General features: G+C 32.6%; 1 protein-coding gene across 2 annotated transcripts in view; it reads right to left on the bottom strand.

Moving 5' to 3' along the window:
- LOC126739508 (glutamate decarboxylase) overlaps positions 1 to 22,786 on the bottom strand; it is a 108,179-nt gene extending 85,393 nt beyond the window's left edge. For both annotated transcript variants that reach the window (XM_050445244.1, XM_050445245.1), the window contains exons 1-2: positions 22,737 to 22,786; positions 15,819 to 16,126 (exon numbers count right to left, since the gene is read on the bottom strand). In XM_050445244.1, the coding sequence (XP_050301201.1) occupies positions 15,819 to 15,879 (61 nt within the window). In that variant the 5' untranslated portion in view covers positions 15,880 to 16,126; positions 22,737 to 22,786. The remainder of the gene's footprint in view (positions 1 to 15,818; positions 16,127 to 22,736) is intronic.
- Positions 22,787 to 23,412: the final 626 nt, after the last annotated feature.

Raw genomic sequence — 23,412 nt, 5'->3', positions numbered from 1 at the left:
AACTTTACCAGAAAGTGAAATGTGGTTGAAATTCTTAATATCAACTTTCAAGCCACTTTTTCAGAACAAATGCAACTCAGTTGCAAGAATCTCCTACGATCGCATTGAAATAATGCTCCTTGTCTATGGATGAAAGAAAGAAAGAAAGAAAGAAAGAAAATGTGCTATATTACGTAAGAATAATCTTGTGTACAAGCATCCTACAAGCTAAAAAAAACAAAACACAAATACAATTTCAAAAATTGACAAAACAATGAACAAAATTAAACACAAGAAGACAAAACTTTTTGAACATACTTAAATTAAAGATAACTAAATAAAACAATCAATTACTAAATAAAGGTAAACTTGTTGACAAAACTAGAGAAGAAAAAAGGAAAAAAAGAAAACTTTTCAACATGTCCAAGGTTAAAACCTATCATTAAAAAAGTCATCCAGGTTATAATATGTCTTAGCCAATAAAAGCGACTTTAATTCTCTTTTAAATTTCTTAACATCCGATATATGTCTAACACATAGAGGAACATGATTGTAAATTTTTTTACTTATGTAAATTAATGAGTTTTTGGTAAGGGAAGACGTAGGAATAGGTAGGGGAACATCATTTACACGACGAGTTAAATGGCCAGTGTCAGAGGGTAGTTTGGGAATTTTGTGAATAAGAGCAGCTGTTTCTAAGATAAAGAGTGAAAAAAGAGTTAGGATTTTTTCAGAAATGAAGAGGGGCTTGCAAGAATCTCTTAACTTAGCAGAACACAGGTATCTAACTGCTTTTTTTTGAATAACAAAGATAATGTTAAGTAGCCCCTTATTGGTTAAACCCCAAAAAGGCAAGCCATACCGAATATGAGATTCAATAAGTGAAAAGTACACTGAACGTGCAACCACCCCTCCCAGCTCTTGTTTTGCCATTCTTACTGCGAAACATCCAGAAGATAATTTCCCAGCTAAATGTAAAATATGATCTTCAAACCGAAGGCGACCATCAATGGTAATTCCTAGGAACTTGCAGCACTCTTTATTCTGCAAGAGGGAATTTTCGTCAAACATCAGACCCTGAACATCGCACTAAAACCCCATAATAGACGTCTTTCTTACATTAAACACGAGCCTGTTGGAAGCACACCACCCTGATAAAATCTGAAGGTCTTTAAGGATACAAGTCTTAATATAGTCAGAATTTTTATGGCTCCATAGTATGGTGGTATCATCAGCAAACTGAACCACCTTGCCCTGCAGTTTCAATGAACTCAAGTCATCCACATACAGTAAAAATAGAGATGAAATGACTACGTGCGAAAAATTATGTTTCAAGCTCATTCAGAACGTTACTGAAACATTAAATGCGGTAGAAACTCAGAATTTTGACATCTAACGAATCTTCTCTGGATCTTATTTTACTTACTGCTGAAAATCTGTTTTCTCCAACATTATTTGTATTTTGACTTAACTCCAAGATTTATAAACATCAAAATGAAAACCATTTCAAATTCCCCAATAACAGCACAAGAACGAGCGAGGACCATTTGGATCAAGGAGTAAAATTAAACAACATTACAAAATATAGCGGGTTGGAAAGGGCGGGAAGACTTTTCGCCACAAATGAAAATGCCAATCTTTTGTCAAGAGTTATGCATTTCGATGAGTTCACTCATCATCATCAAACTCTAAGACTACATAGCTATGTTTTTGGCAAAAAAAATCAACACAGCTTTGTAGTATTAGAGTCTGATGATGATGAATGAAATCGAAATGCATAACTCTTGACAAAAGACTGACATTTTCATTTGTGGAGAAAAGTCTTCCTGTCCTTCCAAACCCGCTATATTATAGCCACTCCACTTCAAGAATGGACTTCCACTTACAAACATTACAAAACTTTAAATTCAATCAATTTAAGATTAAAATATCTATTTCTTAATTTTACTATGTTAAGTTTGTCAATTTTTAAACAATTGTCAAGTATCTTCTACGATCGCATTAAATTGATGCACATCGTCTGTAGATTGGATGATTATATAAGAAAAACAACATTTCGAGTTAATTCAAAACATTACCACAGATGTCCGCACGTAGTGCGTTAGTGGGACGCGAAAAGCGATAAAGACTAAAAATATGGATTTTCTATATTAAGGCTAACTTTCTTTTTATTTATTCGGCGCCACTGGACGTTTATCGGTTGAAAATGTGCCGCAAGGGGAACAGCGATGTTTAATTAAAAGTCCCGGGAGCCCGTTTAAAATGTTTTCCTTGACGCGTAATTCATTGGGGCACCCTCTGCACACTTGTTTCTACGGAATTTCACCCATAATTCCTAAACTACTAACCGTCCTAGATTCTAATAATTTTTGAAAAAAAATACTTTACTGAATTGTCAGTAAATTAATACAGGGTGATTCATTAATATTGCACGAAAATGAAATGCCGGTTTTTTTGGGTTAAATTATGACGAAAAGTTCCTATAAACATATGTCCGAAAGTGCTTCGTTTCCGAGATACAGGGTGTTCAAATTTTCTTAAAAAATCGATTTTTTATTAATATCTAAGAAATGCCTTTGCTGTTTGCAATGTCATTCACACCATTTCTGGATATCTTAATGATGTATCTTTTTGACATATGACAGTTGATTTGTTATTCCAGGGACGTGCCCACGGGGTAAGCGGGTTAGGTGTTTTGTACAAAAAATAGCACCTAGTAGATTTTTTGAACCTCCTGTACATTTTTTGGATGACGCAACTAAAGATGGAATTGTTTCAACTCTTGGGTGTTTTTCGTATCTCCCTCCGTTTTCGATAAAAAAATTAGTTTAATGCAAACGTTTGAAAAAACTTGAATAAACATAATAAAATGCCTACTTATCGATTTACAGGGTGAAGAATAGTAAATACGGTAATTTGGAATTTTGACATGACATTAACTGTACTACCTGTTGAAAAATAGTTTTAATTAAACTTAGGTACATTAATTAAATTCTTAGAATAAACATTAGTAAATTGATGAAGGTAATGAAAAGCTATGGACTAAGAAACGTACGCTATAAGAGTTGTTCAAAATGAGTTCCTCCAACTGCAATGCATGCGTCTGTCCTGCGACGCATTGACTGGCGAACACGTTCAAAGATCCCTGGCGTGTTTCGAATAATATCGCAATTTGCAATAATACGATTTCTTAATTCTTCAACATTTTCGATGGGGGTGGTATAAACTAATTGCTTGAGGTGGCCCCAGAGGAAAAAGTCTATTGGATTCAGATCGGGAGATCGCGCAGGCCAGGGTTGTATACCTCCACGCCCTATCCAACGATTGGGATATACTCTATCTAAATACTGTCGAGCAATTAAGCTGAAATGCGCCGGAGCGCCATCATGCATGAAAAACATTTGGTACCTTAAGTCAAGCGGGACGTTTTCTAATAGTGTTGGCAACTCCTCTTGAAGAAAACGCCGATACACTTCTCCACTTAACCTTTGTTGCAAAAAGAAAGGACCAATTAAGTGGTCTTCAATGATTCCAACCCAAACATTCAGTGAAAATTGGTGTTGATGGCGACTTTCACTTATTCCATGTAGATTTTCATCTGCCCAAATGTGATTATTATGGAAATTCATTATCGAATTCCTGGAGAAATTAGCTTCGTCCGTGAAAAGTATTTTTGATAAAAAAGGAGGATTTTCTACAATGTTTTGTTGTAACCATCGACAGAAAGCCACTCTATGAGGATAGTCGTCTGGCAAAAGTGCTTGTACCCGCTGGATGTGATACGGGTACAAAAGCTGATTTTTCAGTATTCTAAACACTGTTGGCTGACTAATGTTTAAAGTGGCAGCAATCTGTCTTGTACTCGTTGAAGGATTATCCTCGATTTCGTGGAGCACTGCTTCTTCAGCTTCTGCGGTTGCAACTGTGCGGGGTCGTCCATTGTCGACTGTAAGTTTTTTAAAACTTCCACTTTCTCTGAGACGTTGATGGAGGCGAGTAAACATTTGACTATGAGGAAGTACTCGGTTAGGGTATTTGTCCGCGTAAATACGCCTCGCTGCTTGTGAATTACCATTAGCAAGACCATACACAAAGTGCATATCGCACATTTCACTATAAGTGTACTCCATTTTAGACAAAAATGAGGAAATTGTCTACTTGACAGGAAAAAAACAACACCTTATCACTGAGCCACACCTAGTAATGTTAAATGAACTGGTATTTTATTTATTGCATTTTCAAAGCAACGAAAAGAATGCGACAAAAACTAAAACGAAAATAGTATTTACTAAATTTTGTTTAATACGTATTTACAATTTCAACATTCCGCAGTATTTTTTAGATCAGCAGTTGTTAATGCTGTACTTGATATTCGACACTATGAATAGGTAAGTATTACATTTTAGGAAGAAAATTATTTCTTTGCTTTCGCGTGATTTAAAAGCATTTACTTGTATTTTTACAGAGGGATGCAAAAAAGCAATTCTTAATTTTTTTATCGAAAACGGAGGGAGATACGAAAAACACCCAAGAGTTGAAACAATTCCATCTTTAGTTGCGTCATCCAAAAAATGTACAGGAGGTTCAAAAAATCTACTAGGTGCTATTTTTTGTACAAAAAACCTAACCCGCTTACCCCGTGGGCACGTCCCTGGAATAACAAATCAACTGTCATATGTCAAAAAGATACATCATTAAGATATCCAGAAATGGTGTGAATGACATTGCAAACAGCAAAGGCATTTCTTAGATATTAATAAAAAATCGATTTTTTAAGAAAATTTGAACACCCTGTATCTCGGAAACGAAGCACTTTCGGACATATGTTTATAGGAACTTTTCGTCATAATTTAACCCAAAAAAAACGGCATTTCATTTTCGTGCAATATTAATGAATCACCCTGTATAAAACAACTAGTTTCAGGCTAATTGTTTTTTTATATATATATAGAAGAAGCGTTGAAAGTAAGCGAATGCAGAACCACGAAAATCTTTTAAAATAACAGGAATATAGAGCCCCAATGCGAAAACGCGAGTCCTTAATCCCCAATCCGGCGGGAGTGAATGGAGTTTGGTTTCCCTAAAGACACTTCTGCGGATTTCGGGGAGGGAGGCCTTCTTAAGCCCCAAATAGGCCATCAGTCAAACGCTTCATCCGCGACCTAATCTCTTCGCTATTTTATGTAGTTTGATCGAAGGCGGTTCTTGGTTATCGATTTATATGACGTGAAGGATATAGATGGATTAAGTAACGATAATTTACGTATAGGTAAAATCATCCCCTTCCTTTATCTTGAATCTTGAAACAAAAAAATTAAAGAGCACTTGATATCATGATAATAGTGGCATCTCAGAATGAGATATCTTATGGAATGATAATAAAATGATGTTGTCTCGCTCACATTTGCTAAACTATGCCGGAAAGAAAACAAATTCCAGGAGATCTAGACTGTAATTTACAGCAAAACAAAAGAAAAGATAAGAGAGAACAAAATATAAACCTTCCAAGAGGATTTTTACATCGCAATCTCAGACTAAAATTAAATATCATATTGACCTGCTTATACTAAACATATAACACAATTCCAATTAATATTATGCAATTTTGGTTATACATAAAGTCTTTTAAGAATGCTGGTATTCCTGCCGTAATTTACCATAATAACATTCGATTCTTAGTCCATCGTTAATGATCTTGCATTTTCAAGTATGCTACTTGGACCATTCTGCAAGTGCTATGCATAAGATCTTCAACACACCTTATACCAAAAGTTTATTCACTCATCACTTTGCAGACTAATTTAATGTAAGTAAGTGTGCTGGACCTGACAAAATTCCACCTGTATTTTTAAGGGGCTACCAGACTTCATTTTCTTTCCCACTATGTATATATGATATTTTAGGAAACATTTCCTTCTTCTTGTAAAAAATTTACACTTTTTCCAGTTTTTAAATCGGGTAACAGGTCTGATGTAGTGAACTACAGAGGAATTTCTCTTCTTTCCTTTATACTAAGACTAATGGAATTAATACTTACAGAAGCATTGTTTAATACATACAAACATCCCATCGCCCTAAATCATCATGGTTTTTAGAAAAGATGTTTAAGTACTTCTAACTATCAAAACTTTCTTTTTGATTTATTAGACAAGGGCCGTCAGGTAGACTCCCTCTACACAAACCTATCAAAGGCTTTCGATAGTGTCAACCACATTCTCCTCTTGAGAAAGCTGTCAACAATTGACGGCGGTTTTTACGGCTGGATAGAGTCTTTGTTTCTATTGCAGGAGCGGTTTCTACTATGGTAAAAGTCCCCGCACATTGGTCCTGTACTCTTTTCACTATTCTTCAATTATGCTGTTGCCTGTTTTGAGGACAGTTCTAGCTTTCTGTATGCGGATGACCTGAAATCCTTTAGGGCAGTTTTAAAAACCAAGCTTGCAGGGACACCTAAAACCGAATGTCTCCAAATGTAAGCACATAAGATTTTTCAAGTGTAATGATCCCTAAGTCACACTTAGTTTATAAAAACGCACCTATAAGATAGGTGGATCAAATCAATGAATTGGAAGTCCTCTTTGACGAAGATTTTAACTTTAACCTGCAGTTGAAGCATCTGGATGTTGGCATTCATAAAAAGAAGTTCAAGTCTAATAACTGATACGAGAGCTGTATAATGTCTTAGTAAGAAGCATTCTCAAATATTTTAGCGTTATAAGATCCTGCAATATAGGAGGGTTTGAGAGAGTGCAAAGAAAAATTTACTAAATATCTGCTTTTCAAATATTCTTTCCCAATCCAGGATATTTCATATGGGACAAGACTATTATTATGTGGATTGTAGTCTTTGGAATATCATTTGAGTTCCTATGCTACTTGTCTTTACAAACTGGTCACTAAACCTAACATCTTGCAACTACCTTAATAACCTCCGACTTGGGGTCCTGCTGAGGAGAACTAGAGTATTTAAATATTTCAACCAGAGGGTCGTCGGACAAATTATGGTTAAACTGCATTTATGCAAAGAATTATGCCAGTATATATGGAGCACTTCAGTAATCTGGACATTGGCCACATTGGACTGAACAATCTTAAAAGACTAAGAATTGCTGTTTGTCAATGTTCGTCTTTTATATACAGTGACCGCCTAAAGTTCCGCATAAATTCGATAAAAATTAGAGACATGATTTTTTGAGAAAACGCTCGGATCCGTCGATTTTTATTTTAAGTTCCGCATTATTTCACATAAATTTTTGTATATAGGGTGAAACAAAAAAAAGATATAACGTCATCGGTAATTTTTTTAAATGGAATGCTATATTTTTTTGTAAAATAGATGAAATATAGGCGAAATTCCAAGCAAGTTTCGTATAACACACTTTAGCTCAAAGCTCGTGAAATAATGCGCAACTTAAAATAAAAATCGACGGGTCCGAGCGTTTTCTCAAAAAATCATGTGGAACTTTAGGCGGTCACTGTATGTACCACTGTGCTTCAGTCCATACGTCATACTGTAACAATATGGGAAACGCCAAGAATACCAGCTGATTCTCCGTCTCGACGGTAAGCGAATTTTCTGGATTCATGGTCAGCCGAATATATAAGGAGCCGTGGCGCCGCTGGAAGTCAATTGTCAGTTCAGTGCAGTTCGAAATATTGGCGCGATATTTAAATCAGTCATAAGGAGTAGTAAATAAATACTGTGAAAAAATGTATTTCTAGTAGTAATTGATGGTGTTTAGTACTGGAACTATTAAAATAAATCAGTTGACTATTTTTGTGTTTTGATTATTTTAATTCGCATCTAACCACCGGTAAAAACGCTACAATACAGATTGTTTTATTTAGACTCTATCTAACTTTTATATATATTGAAAAAACGAACAACTCTAGCTATTTTTTAGAAACCTTTAGTTTTTTTCATGATAAACTTTTTTATTTTCACCACTATGTTATCGCGAACTTTAACAGCTACTTTCTCCCATTATACCTATTAAATTTGGGTATTATCAATATATGATGACCAGCTAGTTATTTTTTTAAAGACTCCCAGTTTGTTTAATGATACTTCTTCCTCCAACTACTAAAATAACCCTGTATTATTTTTTTTAGAAACTCCTAGCTTTTTTATGATGAACTTTTTTATGCATTTTAATAATTTGTCTTATGTGAATTGTATACCGGACCATATTTTTTATTATTGTATACATCAGTGCATTTAAGTAATTTTTAACGCCTTGGAACACATAAGTTGGGTTAAGTTGGTTCGAGTTCTGTTGGATTTGGTTTGGTATGGCTAGAAACTTCTTATTATTATTGTAGATCATTGGTTTAATCATAGACTTTTATATACAGGGTGTTTCAAAAGTCATGGTCCAAACTGAAATGGGGGGTAGGGGAGGCTATTTGGAATCACAATAACCCCCTATGTTGTTATCCGATTTTTGATGGTTTATTAGTTATAGCTGTTTTTCAGTTTTTTTCTATGTCTGGGGCTTTATTTTTTAATATATATTTTTTTGTTTTTATTCCAACAAATGTCGAGTCCTTTTAATAAAAGTGTTGTTTAATTTGTTTTTGGATTCCTCAAAAATGAATTCTAACAATTTAATGAAGCACTACACAGTACACAAAGACCTACAGGAATTTAAACCAATGTTTAAAAACTTCCTACTATTTCTAGTCTTTCAATAAAAACATTTACATTATAGTGTTTATTATTTGATCAATGTATGTTAAGAAAATTTTTAGAAAAATGAAACGTAAAAGAAATAAAATCATAGCACATTTTTTGCTTGCATACCACAAATTTGGTACTATTTAAGTGCGCTTGACCTTCAAATTGGAATTCAGAATGCTATCAAGAGCCACAAACAAAAATGGTATTCTCACATGGACCATTTTAAATAGCCAAACCGATCCTCAGGACACTGAAATGGATTCAAGTAATTACAGAGATAAAACAAAGTAATTTCAAGTACATAAAAAACACTATTAAAATAAATGTTCTTTAAGTGTACAAAAATTAAACCAACAAAAAACCCAACCCAACCCAACCCTCCGCAATATTGTTGGTATTTTCTGTATTGTTTTCTGTTTGTCTTTAGCTAACGTGTTAATCGATTTTTTTTCTGTTTTCTGACCTATTATACCATTAAAGTAATAATTAATCTGCATCGAGATGCCGGATCGGTATACCCCACGGGAATATGCTGAAATGCATTACATTTACATTACATTTATGGATTGTGCGGTGGGAACGCTTGCCTTGCTGCAAGAGAGTATCGTGATTGTTATCCGGATCGTGAACGCTTTCCCGATCACAGAGTGTTCATACGAGTACATAACTCATATTTGCGGGGAGAAATACCTGGTGATGTACAACAAATAGGCAGATCGCGGTTGGATGATGAAGAGGTGCTTGCTTTGATAGAGGCGGACCCTTCTACAAGTATTCGTAGAATTTCTAGAGCTACTGGATTAGCTATAGCTACGATACATCGCATGTTGCGGAGGAACAACCAGCATCCATACCACGTGCAACGTGTTCAAGCCTTCTTACCCCGTGACTACGCGCCTAGAGTAGCATTTTGCAGAGAAATGCTTCGACACTGTCTGCAAGACCCGGACTTTTTTGACTGCATTTTGAGTCTTCATTTCAAAGACTTGGTATATTTAATATTCACAATCTTCACTATTGCGCTGTAGAAAATCCGAGAATAATAAGGCAAGATCGCTTCCAGTACCAATTTGGTGTAAATTTGTGGGCAGGAATTCTCTGTGGTAGGCTGATTGGCCCTTTCGAGTTACCGGTCAGATTAAATGGAGAGAGCTATCTAGATTTTTTAGAGCACCAACTTTATGACCTTTTGGAAGATGTGCCTCTGGAATTACGGGCAAGAATGTGGCTGCAACACGACGGAGCGCCAGCGCATAGTGCATAAATAGTCAGAGACTATCTAAATGGTGCTTACCCAGATCATTGGATAGGCAGAGGAGGAGTGGTATTGTGGCCGCCGCGCTCACCTGACCTTAATCCTCTTCACTATTTTTTATGGGGATACTTTAAAGAACTTGTATACCAAACGGAAAATAATACTGAAAATCAGCTTCGACAAAAACTGCGAGATGCAGCAACAAGTTTACGAAACAATGCTCGAGCATTTAGAAACTTAAAAAGAAATTTTATAAGACGATGTCGTTTGTGTATAAGAGCCGGCGGCGGCCATTTTGAACATCTTTTTTAAATAAATGCCAATGAAATATTCGAAGTTTTATTTTAGCTTTTATTTCTTTTACGTTCCATTTTTCTAAAAATTTACTTAACTTATATTAAATAGATAAAGACCTTTAAGTTAAACGTTTCTATTGAAAGGCTATAAGTTGTAAGAATTTTTAAAACATTGGTTTAAATTCTTGCAGCGCCTTTCTGTACTGTGGTGCCTCATTAAAACGGTAAAATTTGTTTTTAAAGAAACTACAAAAAAATTAAACATGATTTTCTGCAGCGATAATACAAATTTTTTTTATGATATACTTTTATTAAAAAGACTTGACATTTTTTAAATAAAATACTAAAAAAATATATTTAAAATATAAATCCCCAATTTTTTAAGCCAGAAGTAAATTATAGCAAAAAAGTGAAATACAGCTATAACTTCTAAACCATCAAAAATCGGATAACAACATAGGGGGTTATTGTGATTCCAAATAGCCTCCCCTACACCCCCTTTCAATTTGGACCATGACTTTTGAAACACCCTGTATATTGAAAATACGACAAACCTTTAGTTATATCTGTAGAAGCCCCTAGTTTGTTCCCTCATACACTGAGTTATGAACTACCTTCTAGTTATTTTTTTAGAAACCTATAGTTTTTTTATGTTAAACTTTTTAAAGTTCTATGTATGTGAAAGTTTTTAATTTACCCAAATTATCTTAAATCAGAAAAAGTGCAAATAATTATTTTAATTACTTGAATCTATCACCGTCACCATCTATTAAAAAGGGTCAAAACAAAAACTACCTGCTATATTGATTTTTCTATATAAAATAATATTATACAATCGATTTGTAAAAGGTACATATCTACGTAGTAGACTTTTTCAATATTTATTTTAAAAAGTTTATTTGGTTTATTTAGGCACTTTTTCACTTTTACATATATTGAATAAACGAACAAAAATTTATGATGACCCTCTAGTAAATTTGTTAAAAACTACTGGTTTTTTCATGATGAACTTTTTTATGTATTTTAATAATTTGTCTTATGTGAACTGTATACTGGACCACATTTTTTATTATTGTATGAATCGAGGTACTGTAAGTTTGCGTTGGGCTGGGTTGGTTGTATTGGCAGATTGTTTTCTTTTTTTTATGTGCCATTTGATTTAACTATAGTGTATAAATAAATAAATAAATGTTATTATTTCACTATCGTTGAGAAGTGAAGGTCTAATAAGCAAATTACCTAATAAAAATGTACTCATTAGACAAAAATTCCTGTATATTCCTGCTAGTGTGTTTCATAGTAATTTGGTGTTAAACTACCCTTAAAACTAAATTATTCAAAACCAAAATCCCTCTAAACTAAATTACGTAATCTCCGAATCCTCGGTTGGACTATTTTAAAAGGGACCCAGGTGCGAAATTCCGGCAGTATTCTACCGCAAATTAGCATTTAATCCCGGACACTAAAGCGTTCTGTCAATATTTAGCAGCTACAAAGTGTTTCTGGTGCAAATTGTAATTCATTAAATGTTTTTTACGTGAGATACATAAAATTAGTTAAATTTAAAAAAGTGAACAAATAAAAAGGGTAAAAATTTAAATGCTAAAGCTTTGCCTCAGCTTGAGCAAACAAAGAGCTTTTATGATTATCAAAGTTCTGAAAGGATGTTCAACCTTTTGCACGTTAAATGCACGGTTGACGTGCTCCTTTGTTTGTCTTTTTTGGATTTTAATTTCTACTACAAAGGCCTTAGATCCAGAAAGTAATTTAGAAATGAAACAGTGATATAGAAAAAAATGGAGAAAAGTTTAATTTTCATCCTTATATCATCATCATAGTTATAAAGGGTTACAATGAAATATTGATTTTTCATTGTAACATTTTATAAGAAAACGAATGTGAAAAAAATCATAAAATATCAGAAATTTATTTTCTGAAGTTTTTATTATTTGAGGCATCATTTTTGCGTAAATTAATAAAACCCATTTTTAGAACGATTAAATTTATAATATTTACTCAACAATTATTAAAATTGTTCTTCTTAAGTTTAAAATGAATGAACTTTATCTTTTTGGAAAATCAATGCAATTTTTCAGCATTTTATACGATAACTGAGCCGCAAGTGATTTTTAAGTTTAAATGCCTAGTAAACTAAAAGTTTTTGGGATCTAGATTTTAGTGTTTAAATAATTTTATTTATCATAAACTTTAAACTAAATGGAAAATCATTTTTTATTAAAAAAAAAACAATAACAATAGCAAAATAAAACAAAACAAAATATTTACATTAAGTGTTTTACATGACGGGCATCAGTTGATTTAATACATAATCTTGCTCTTTTTGTTAAGGAACAGCGAATTATTTGAACAATCCTCATTTATTTCGGAATATATTGCATACCTGGCCAATTTATTGCGAATGTTCTATGGTTTCCAGTTTCTATGGGTACTGCATAAACTTACGATTTTAAATACCTACAAAATGCAAAAATCACAGTGATTTAAATCAGGGTATCTAAAAAGTTAAACAATCGGACCACCCCTTCCTATCCATTTATTTTTGTACGTCCGATTTAAATACTGCCGAACGTTTACCCCAAAGTGTGAGGGACAGCCATCATTCAGGAACCAATAATTTAGACGGATTTTTAAAGGCACCTCATCTAGCAGTTGTAGTAATATGTTTTGTAGAAAATTTAAATATTCATTATCGGTTAAGCGATCAGGCATTTCGACGGGCCCTAATAAAATATTACAAACTATTTTTTGAAAATGAAATAGATAGAGGTTGTCGTTATTTAAAATACTCCACACAGGTGATTTTGACAAATAATTAACGGCAGCAACGCTTCTTACACTAATTTCAGGATTTTCTTCAACGGTCGCTAAAATAATATATTCGTCATCAATGTTAATAATGGCGTGTCTTCCTGTTTCATGATTTTTTGGAATCACTGGTCCCGTCTCTCTCAGCTGCTGATGAAGTGCAGTAAACGCGTGAGTGCAATGGATGTCTTCTGATAGGAAATTGTTTAACATACGAGGTTTGTCCGGAAAATACGTATAAAAGTGCAATAATATTTTTATTTTACAATGATTCAGAAATTTCAATATGGTCTCCTTCAAAGTACTCCCCCTAAGACAAGATGCACTTTTGCCAACGCCGTTTCCACTGTTGGTATGATCGCTGGAAGTCTTCAGGTGTTAGGCTCTTCAATTGCCGTGTCGTTTCGGACTTGATAGCTTCCACATCACCCAAATGCCGCCCCCGAAGCACCATTTTTCATTTGGGGAACAGAAAAAAGTCACAAGGGGCTAAATCGGGTGAATAAGGCGGGTGTTACAACGATTCAGCTCCTAGCCAAAAACTCACGCACAACGAGAGATGTGTGTGCAGACGCGTTGTCGTGATGAAGGATCCACTTGCCTGATCCTGTCAGGATTTCGTAGACGATTGTTTTAGGTATTGACAGTTTCTCAGCTATCATCCTAACTGTCAATCGACGGTCATTAAGGACACAACCACGAATTCGTTCAACGTTTTCCTCAGAAGTCGATGTAGAGGGGCGTACTGACCGTTGGTCATCTTTCACGTCTTCTCGGCCTTTCCGAAACCTTTTCAACCACTTGTTGACAGTTGGTTCCTTTAGAGAATTGTCTCCGTAAATTTGTTTCAAACACTCGAAAATTTCACGACCATTCTTGCCTAGCTTTGCAAGAAACTTGATGTTAATTCGCTGTTCTTTAATCAGAGAGAGCTCCATGCCGACGGCAGGTAGAAAAAGGGTTACTTTAAACGTGTAAACGTAAATTCCCTATAACTCGCAGAGCGCTCTGGCTCAAACTGAGCGTTCAGTGGATGGTATAGAGAGAGAAAACCGTTGGCCCGCCCGTCCCCTACGCGTAGATACGACGCCACGAATATTTTATACGTACTTTCCGGACAAACCTCGTACAATTTTCAGAAGATCCAGACAGCAATTTATAAATGCTATAACATCAATTCTATGAAATAATGTTTTTTTCATTATACCTCATTCATTGTAACTGTTTGTACAACAAAATTACATTTTTTTGAAAGGCTATTAAATCGGTATACAATACGGTCGGATTGAGCTAGTCTAGTATTACACTGCGATTTGTCATAAACTAAATGCATATCAGCATATTCTTCGTTATCAAAATAAGCCTGTGTTAAAGTTAAAATTTTATTACCTTTTTAATGTCAAAAAATATTTACACATTAATATTTCCAGTTAAATTACTATAACAACTACATCAAACTTATTTTTATTTTATTTTTAGCTTACTAACAAATGAAAAGAAATTTTTAATAAAAGTGTTGCTATGTGCTTTTTTATTGAAATGAGCATTTTCAAAAAAAGGTTTTTATTTATTTACGTAAAAACAGTGCATCAAATAAGATACACTCCAGAATACAAATTTGCTTAGAACTAAACAAGGATTAAAAAAATAAAATTTATTTTAGAAAAATACAGTAACGTACTATTTTTTTATTGAGAAATTCCTTACGGTTAGGTTTGTTGTGAGTGGGGCACCTTGTGTTTCTCAACAGCGGAGTCCTTACGGACGCCACTGGTAATTTTTTTTTCTTTTACATCAAAAACGCCCCCTAATGCATTAAACACATTTGCAAATTTAAAAAAAATATCTACATTGGTAGTAAAGTAATTAAAAAAAAAAACCTTTCTTACATTTTTAATAACCTGTAGATCCAAGAGTAAGACGTTTAGGACATACATTCATATAAAATTTTGTTCTTATGTTTATCTTGGAATCATACTGTAAAGTTTGTCGGTAGATTTTCGGGACACGTATATTACCATCTCAGTCTAAAAAATCACAAAGGAGGAAAATGAAATGATGATTTTTCATTGCAATTGCATACGCCAGAAAAACATAATTTTCAAAAGAGCTAAACAGTAATTTAGAAAGATTTGTGATGATACAAAGAAAAGCAGAAAAGTATAATTTTCACTCTTATATTCCCCCTCCAGTCTGCAGAATCATAAAGAATGGAAATGAAACGATGATTTCTTAGTATAATTGAATCAGCAAAAAAACCCAATTTTCAGAAGATGTTTGAACTTGAGCCCTGATTTTATTAGATTTAATATGAAATGCAATCAACAACTAAGTATTGATTAAGCATAGAGGAAATAACGAAATTAATTGCGTGCGCACGTACCGCCATTTTGATTCGGATCGACCGCCATATTGTCCTTCAAACCCACGGCCGCCCACGCGAAAATAGGTCAATCAATAACATTCGGTTATATAATTTATGGTCAATGTTGTAAATATTGATCAATATTTTACATATATTTAACTGAAAAAAAAATTACATGGAAGAGCAGAATTTGAGAAAATGTTGTTTCTAAGATTTTAAAAAATTGACTTTTTGCTGATTGATGTAAAGTGATCAAATAATTGTTTAAAAATCATGCTTTGCTGTTGGAAAACTACATGCTACTCTCTCTAAAAATTAATATTCTTTCCATAAAAAAAATCTCCATCTACAGCAAAATGGCTGGTGCTCTACAGCAGCACCTTTAGCTTCTACAATAAGAACTTAAAGTAAACTTACCATTATAATGTAGATTGGCAGTGGAGGCACCGAGTTTATAGTTGGAAGTGTTGGAGGCCATGGCGGAGTTCAGCTCTTGGACGCCGTCTGGACTCACTGGAAGTCTGGATTCCAGCTACGGAGGTGACATTGAGCTGACCCAGATTCGAGACGCTGGCGCGCGACGCCGCCCGTTTGCGTCACGACGCGGGGGCGGAGCGAGGGCGGCCGCCCACTTCTTCTCTTTATGGTTTTGCTCTTTTCGTGTGGGGTGGTAAAACGCGTGTCGGATTTGGCAGTTATCAAATGGATTTTTTGTACTAATGTTCCTGAAAAATATTACTTATAGTTGATTTATGTTGGATGGGATTTTTTGGTGAAAGTTTAAAAAAAAAATCATAGAATTCTCATGTAACTCGAGAACCAAAAAAGATTTCGCAGTTGATTGGACAGAGGGGCGGCGCGTGAGGTCTCTATATAAGAATATTTATTAAGAAGCTGGTTGTAATTAAAAATGTATTAAAAATATATATTAGGGGTGGGAAGTTTTCAAATTGACACCCTGTATATACAGTGTGAGTCTGTAACTTAAATTATTTCAGTATTTCATTTAATTAAAACAAAATCCTCGGACCCGTTGATTAGTTTTTTTAGTTGCGCCCTTTTTTGTTGAAAACCAAATTATACAGTGTGATATAAATGAGATATGACGTCATCGGCGATTTTTAAAAAATAGTAAACATAATTTTTTATTACGTATTTTTAAAGAGCGCATCAAATTATACATAGCTGCAAAATTTCAAATTTATGTGATTAACCGTTTTCAAGCTAATTAAAATAAAAAATAATCAGTTTTACTCAAAAAGTATTTTTAACAAAATATATAAATTTAGTTCATTTACTATTTAATATTATCCTAAACGTACTTAAAAATCGTTTTGATCATTTTTAACGATTTATGCGGAAATTACTATACAGTGTGTCCCGAAATTGAAATTCACATTATAATGTTGTCGATGATTTTTTTTTAAATTGGCTTTTATAGCTTATTTAAAAAAATATCATCTTATACAAAACTGGAAAATCTCAATTTTTTGTGTCAAAAATCTCAACACTTTTCACACTTCACACTTCTCTTCACACTTGCTCGCTTGAAGGATAAAATAAAAAGTGTTTTACATATTTTTCGTAAAAACGGACGGGGAAGTTTATTTATTGAATTTTTTTCAAGCTTTTGACATTTTTAAAAAGATACTTTAAATTTGGCAATTAATGAACCTTAATAGTTTTTTTATGAAAAATCGATAAATTTGAAAGAAAAATAGGGAAATTTGTAATCTATTTGCCATACAGTGGGGGAAAATCCAGAAAAATGATTAATCTAAAAAAAGTGATTTTTCTCTAATTGTATGGGAAATTTTACATTTTTTTATGTTTGTAATGTATGCTTCCTTTAACTACGAAATGGAAAGTATTCCACACATTTTTTCCAAAACCGAACGAGAAAAGAGTTATTGGTTTTTCATTTTAATTTTCGAAATTCTTAAAAAATTTCTTTAATGTACAGTTAAGAAAATAATAAAATTTTGTATGAAAGATCTATGGGTTTTAAAGAAAAATAGTTTATATGAAAGGTGTTTGCAATAACAAAAACTGGTATACCAAGAAAAGGATTTTTGTAACTTATGTTCTACATATATAGTGGAAGATAATGCACCAAAATCCCTTATTTAAAAAAGCAATTTTCTCGAGATGTATGGAAAAATTTACTTTTTTTATTTTTGTAATAGATGCTTCCTTTAGGTACAAACTGAAAAGTATTAAATCAATTTTCTCAAAAACTAACCAGAAAGGAGTTATTGTAATTTATTTTAATATTCGAAATTCTTAAAAAATTACTTTCATATAGGCAATTAAAGAATCTCAATAATTTTTTACGAAAAATCTATATTTTTGAGAGAAAAATGGTTCATATAAAAGTTGTTCGCAATAATAAGAGCTATTTCAAGAAAAAAAATGTATAATCTATTTTTCATGCAGTGGAAGAAAATCCAGTTAAATCCAATACCAAAAAGCTTTATTTTTCGAACTATATGGGAAAATTTACATTTTTTCTCATAAACCTATATTTTGTGACCTATAGTTTCCAAGATATGTAATTTATAATTTTTTATTTAAAAATGTTAAACCACTTGGTTTTTCTGAATAATTCTGTAAAATACATTATTATGAATAGGTTTTAAAATCACATAGCAATAAAATCCATTTTTAAAGAATCATCGATAACATTATAATATGTATTGCAATTTTGGGACACACTGCATATTAATTTCTACATAAATCATTAAAAATGTTCAAAACGATTTTCAAGTACGTTTAGGTAGTAAATGTATTAGCAATAGTAAATGTGTTAAATTTAAACATTTTGTTAAAAGACTTTTTGAGTAAAACACATTTTATAATTTATATTAAATAAAAAAAAATTATTTTAATTTTCTTGAAAACTCTTTAAAAACATGCAATAAAAAATTAGGGTTACACTTGAAAAAAGTCGTCGATGACGTCATATCTTATTTAGATATCACACTGTATAACTTTGCTTTTAACAAAAAAGAGCGCAACTAAAAATACTAATCGACGAGTGCGAGAATTTTTTTCAGAAAAAAAAGTATTTGAACTACTGAATATTTTCCAGGTTACAGACTCACACTATATATACACAGTATGTCTAAAAAATAATGGTAAAAATAACAGCAAATTCCTTTTAATAAAAAAATTAGTCAATTTTCCTAGTTCGAAAGTCAAAGACAACCAAGATACACGGTGATTTACAAACTTGATGTAATTTTTTTGAATTTTGGTCATAAATTTAGGATTTATTCTTCGTTTTTAACAAAATGAAGTTTCTCAGAAAATGTATATTCTCATATACAAAAATTTAATGGCAATCAGATAGACTGTCGACGGTCCCGATCAGGCACAGCCTACTTACTAAATATTTTAACTTAAAGTAGGAAAATAAAATTTTATCTTAAAAGCCCATTGAAAACTTTAAATGTAAATATCGCGAAAATGGCGAATCGTAGCGAGATTTTTGAAGTGCACCTTTTCCAGACAAAACTGTTTGCACATTGCATATTTTACATGAAAAATTAAATTATCTCAAGCCTAAAGAAGTTACGGAGTTCAAAAAAATCAAAATGTTGCTATGACATAATTTTAAAAAGACTTTTTAAGACTACATAAATAAACCATTATCGAAGTTTTATTAATAAATAAAGGAAAAATAAACTTTTATGCTTATGTAGCCAACTCCCCAACTTATGCTTTTTATATTAAGCTTTGTGCATTAAAAAGTCGTCCTGTATATTAAAGTTGTATTTTTTTTTTAAATTGGTATTGAGAAATTACAAAACTGGCGCAGTCGATAGTAGAATTTATCTGAGAAAGTGGCTAACCTTTTTCAAGAAGAAGCCACGAATACTGTTTTCTGGAAATCAAAACCTATAGCACCCTAGACGTAAGCTACATTAGGAAGCAACCTCAGAAAATGCAAATCGTCATGATAATGTGAGTAATATTGTGTATTTTTCCATTTGAATTATTTCTTTTAGTGATTTATATTTGTATTTTTTTGGATATTGATATACTAAGAATTTTTAAACATTTATTGGAAGATATATTTTGATTTTTAAATAATGCTCCAGCAGCCGCTGTTGAACAAGACAATTATCAATTATTTAAATTATATCTTGTAATTACGAAAGCTTAATTCAAAATTTTGCCCCTAAAAATGATGATCAATTCAATAATTTCATTCTCAGAGCAATCTTAGGAAAACTTACTGGAAGAGCTTTAATGATGATAGTTCTAGAGCAGAAATTAGAGATTGCCAACAAGTAAAAGAATCATTAAATCTTTGTTTTGGAGACCACCGCGATATTGATTGCCTAGTCCAAGATTTTATCGCTTTAAAACCTTAACTAAAAAATGTATAAAATGCTAAGATTGATCTGGCTAAGGCCTTTGATATGGTACCACATACTACCAAGTTCTAGAGCAGTATGGATTAAGGGGAAGCATAATGACACTTGTGAAAAATTATTTACAAAATAGACGACAATTTGTTAAGGTCAATAATTTATTAAGCAATAGCGAAATTATAAAAATAGACGTGCCACAAGGTACTATAATTGGTCCAATTCTGTTTATTACTTACCTAAATTGTATTATTGATATTAAACTAACAAATTAAACCATTATTTTATATGCAGATGATACTGTCTTACTTTTTAATGGTTCAAGTTGGGATCAAACAAAACAGATCAAACAAAAAACTGGTTGGAAACTTATAAATTAGCCTTGAATGTAGCAAAAGCAAATTACATTGGTTTTTTTTTCACTGGGGTAAACAGACTTGGAATATTTATTTTTTATCAGTACATTTTTTGACACCGAGTGAATTTTGAGATATGGTACTTTGGTATGGAGAGACTTATACAAAAATGCATTGCATAAATTAAATATTGTACATAAGTATATTTTAAAAACTATATACAACAAGCCAAAACTTTATCCAACAGAATATTTATTTACTGAACAAACCACCAACATAAGAACTTTCTATAAGTATAACATCAATTTGTTTACGCATTCACAACCAGGATATTACCAAAACCAAAAAAATCACGACCATAATACAAGAGCAAGAGCTAAAGGTAACCTGATCATACTAAATAATTTCAAAAGTATTAACATAAAATTGTTAGTTTATCTTGCGCCAAAAATGTATAATGTTCTATCATTTGAGTTTGAGAAAAATAGCAAATAATGTATGTGCACAACAGATGTATAATATTTTTCGCCTCATTTTTCTAGGAATTTAAGTAGGTATTATAATATAGTCCTTTTTCATAAATTGTTAAGTGTTAATAGATTAGGTATTGTACTACTTATTTAAGGTCATTAAATTTATCTGTTTCTTTAATATTAACAATCATAAGTGATAACTAACGTACACAGGTGTATATTTCAGACCTAGGCGTTACAATATTATGTCTTATTTGACATGCCTTTGTATTTGGTAGGTCCACGACGCGACGTCTGCTGTTTTGGCATTTTTGTCGGGGGTAATTGAGGCTCGTGAGGCGGGTGAGCGCCCTGTTAGGATATTTTGTGATCTCTGCAGAGCGTTTGACTGCGTAGATCACACTTTGCTCTTCGATAGAATGGAATCCTATGGTGTAAGGGGAGTAGTGTTAAGCTGGTTTGCATCATTTTTGGCGGATCGCTCACAATATGTAGCAGTGAGGGATAGCTCCGGATCTAGTATGCGGTCTGAAAACCTTAAAGTGGACATTGGGGTCCCACAAGGTTCCGTATTGGGCCCGGTGTTGTTTCTTTTATTTATTAATCCCTTGCCTCTGGCAATAACACATAGTGTCATCACCATGTATGCTGATGATGCATCTGCACTGGTCCGAAGACAGAACATGGAAACAATTAATGTATCTGCTGGAAAAGCCTTAGAGGAACTTAGCAATTGGTTTATTTTAAATCAACTTTACTTGAACAATAAAAAGACTAATTACATGGTTTTTCATGCATGTCATGGTCAGATAAATGGTGGTATTGGTTTATGTGTAACCAACGATAACGATTGTTTGAAACGCCAAAAATCAGTTAGGTTTCTTGGCTTAACATTGGATGATTCACTTTCTTGGAAATCTCATTGTGCTGAGTTGTCGATGAAGCTCGGTAGCTTATGTTATGCCATTAGGAAATTAATCAACTAATTTGTCTATACCACGCTATTATGCACTCACGAATTTTGTACGGGATTCAGCTTTGGGGCTGTACGTCGCATGCACGTCGAGTGTTTATTAGCCAAAAACAGATTCTTAGGTGTATTGCCGGAGTATCACCGATGACTTCCTGTAGACCTCTTTTTAAGGAATATAGAATTTTGACGGTCCCGTGTGTGTATATATTTGAAGTTTGCTTATATGTTTTTAAGAATTTTAATGCCTTTACTGTTAATGGTAGTTTTCATAATTACCCAACTCGCTCTAGAAATGACTTGTCCATGCCTCATAGCGGCTACTTATTTCTAAAAAATTTGTATTAAGAATAGGTCCAAAACTATACAACAAATTACCGAATGATATAAAGATTAGCAAAACCATTTCGATATTTAAAAGAAAGTTAAAGGAATTCCTAGCCAATAAATGTTTTTATGATGTAGATAGCTATCTAGCTGATTAGGCAGTGTATAGAGTATTATAACTTTTTTAACGATGTAGGGTCACTTTACTTTTGACTATTTTAACTTTTTTTGTTATATATAGTATAGGTGGATATTTTTGAATTTTAGTTATCTAGGTAGTTAGTAATATTTTTTTTGAGCCAAGATTATAACATGTAAAACTGTGACGAAATCCATAGACTTTGTGTCTATTTTTTTTGGATAATAAAAGTTTTGATTTTAATTGATTTGATTTTTGAATACCTAACTTAAATTTGTAATAGTGATCAGCCAAAATATTCGCAGTTTCTAATAAATTAGTTATAAATTAATAAATGTGGTAGGGTGTCAGGGTTTACTGATCCCTCCAAATAAATAAATAAATAAATATAAGTTAATACCTACATGACTAATTTGTTGCAATATTTTTATTATACATTCAGATAACTTCCAGTTTATTTATTGATTTATTTTTTGTTTAAGGATTTTATTGTTTTGTAGCTCATTTTAATTTAAGATTTTCTTTATACAATAAACTTTATATTATATTTATTATTTATTTCGTTACGACAAACGCAGGTCTATATCCGAAATACAGGACCGCACTAAGAAGTTTTTTGTTGCTACAGCATTAATAAATGCTGTAGCAAATATTTCATATACTTTTTTTTTCTAAATATTTAATAAAAACTTACTTTCTCTGGCGAATTATAACAGTATTCGACCCACTCACTAAAACTGAAATTAATAAACTTAATCCGACTATATATATATCATATACTAAAAAACTAATAGAGAGATATAATAAAACTTAAAAAATATCGGTTAACTGCTGTAAAATTCTCGCACTAACTAGCACGCTAGCGTAATTTTGACGTCACTTTACAAAATTACGTTTAATGGAGCGAATGTTTTTAAAATGCCACATTCATACTTCATTAATTTTCTAGGCGTCATCTAGCCTAGCTTTTTAGACTTTAGATTTTAACAGTTAAAAGTGGATTAACTTGATAAGAAGTTACGTCACTTTTTCTCAATTTACAAATATTCATTTTCAATCTGGGCATGGCCCATTAAATAAAAAGAACCATTTATAATACACAAATCACATGTACTGCAGATTCAAAGCATAAGTCTAAACTAGCATATTTGACAAAACTTAACAGTAGATATACATTAAAGGTAATACAGACCTATGCCCCTACATCAATGCAGGCTGAAGAATTCTGCGACGATATCAATAGAGCTCTGCAACAGTCCCCTTCTCACTACACCTTAATTATAGCAGATTTTAATGCAAAACTGAGGCAAAAGAAAGGGAATTGTAAAATCTCGCTAAGAGATCATGGGTTTGGACACTGGTTAAATTCA

The sequence above is a fragment of the Anthonomus grandis genome, chromosome 8 (assembly GCF_022605725.1).
Source record: "Anthonomus grandis grandis chromosome 8, icAntGran1.3, whole genome shotgun sequence".
NCBI classification, from domain to species: domain Eukaryota; kingdom Metazoa; phylum Arthropoda; class Insecta; order Coleoptera; family Curculionidae; genus Anthonomus; species Anthonomus grandis.
The sequence above is the reverse complement of the archived record's forward strand: the minus strand, read 5'-3'. Positions and strand labels throughout refer to the sequence as shown.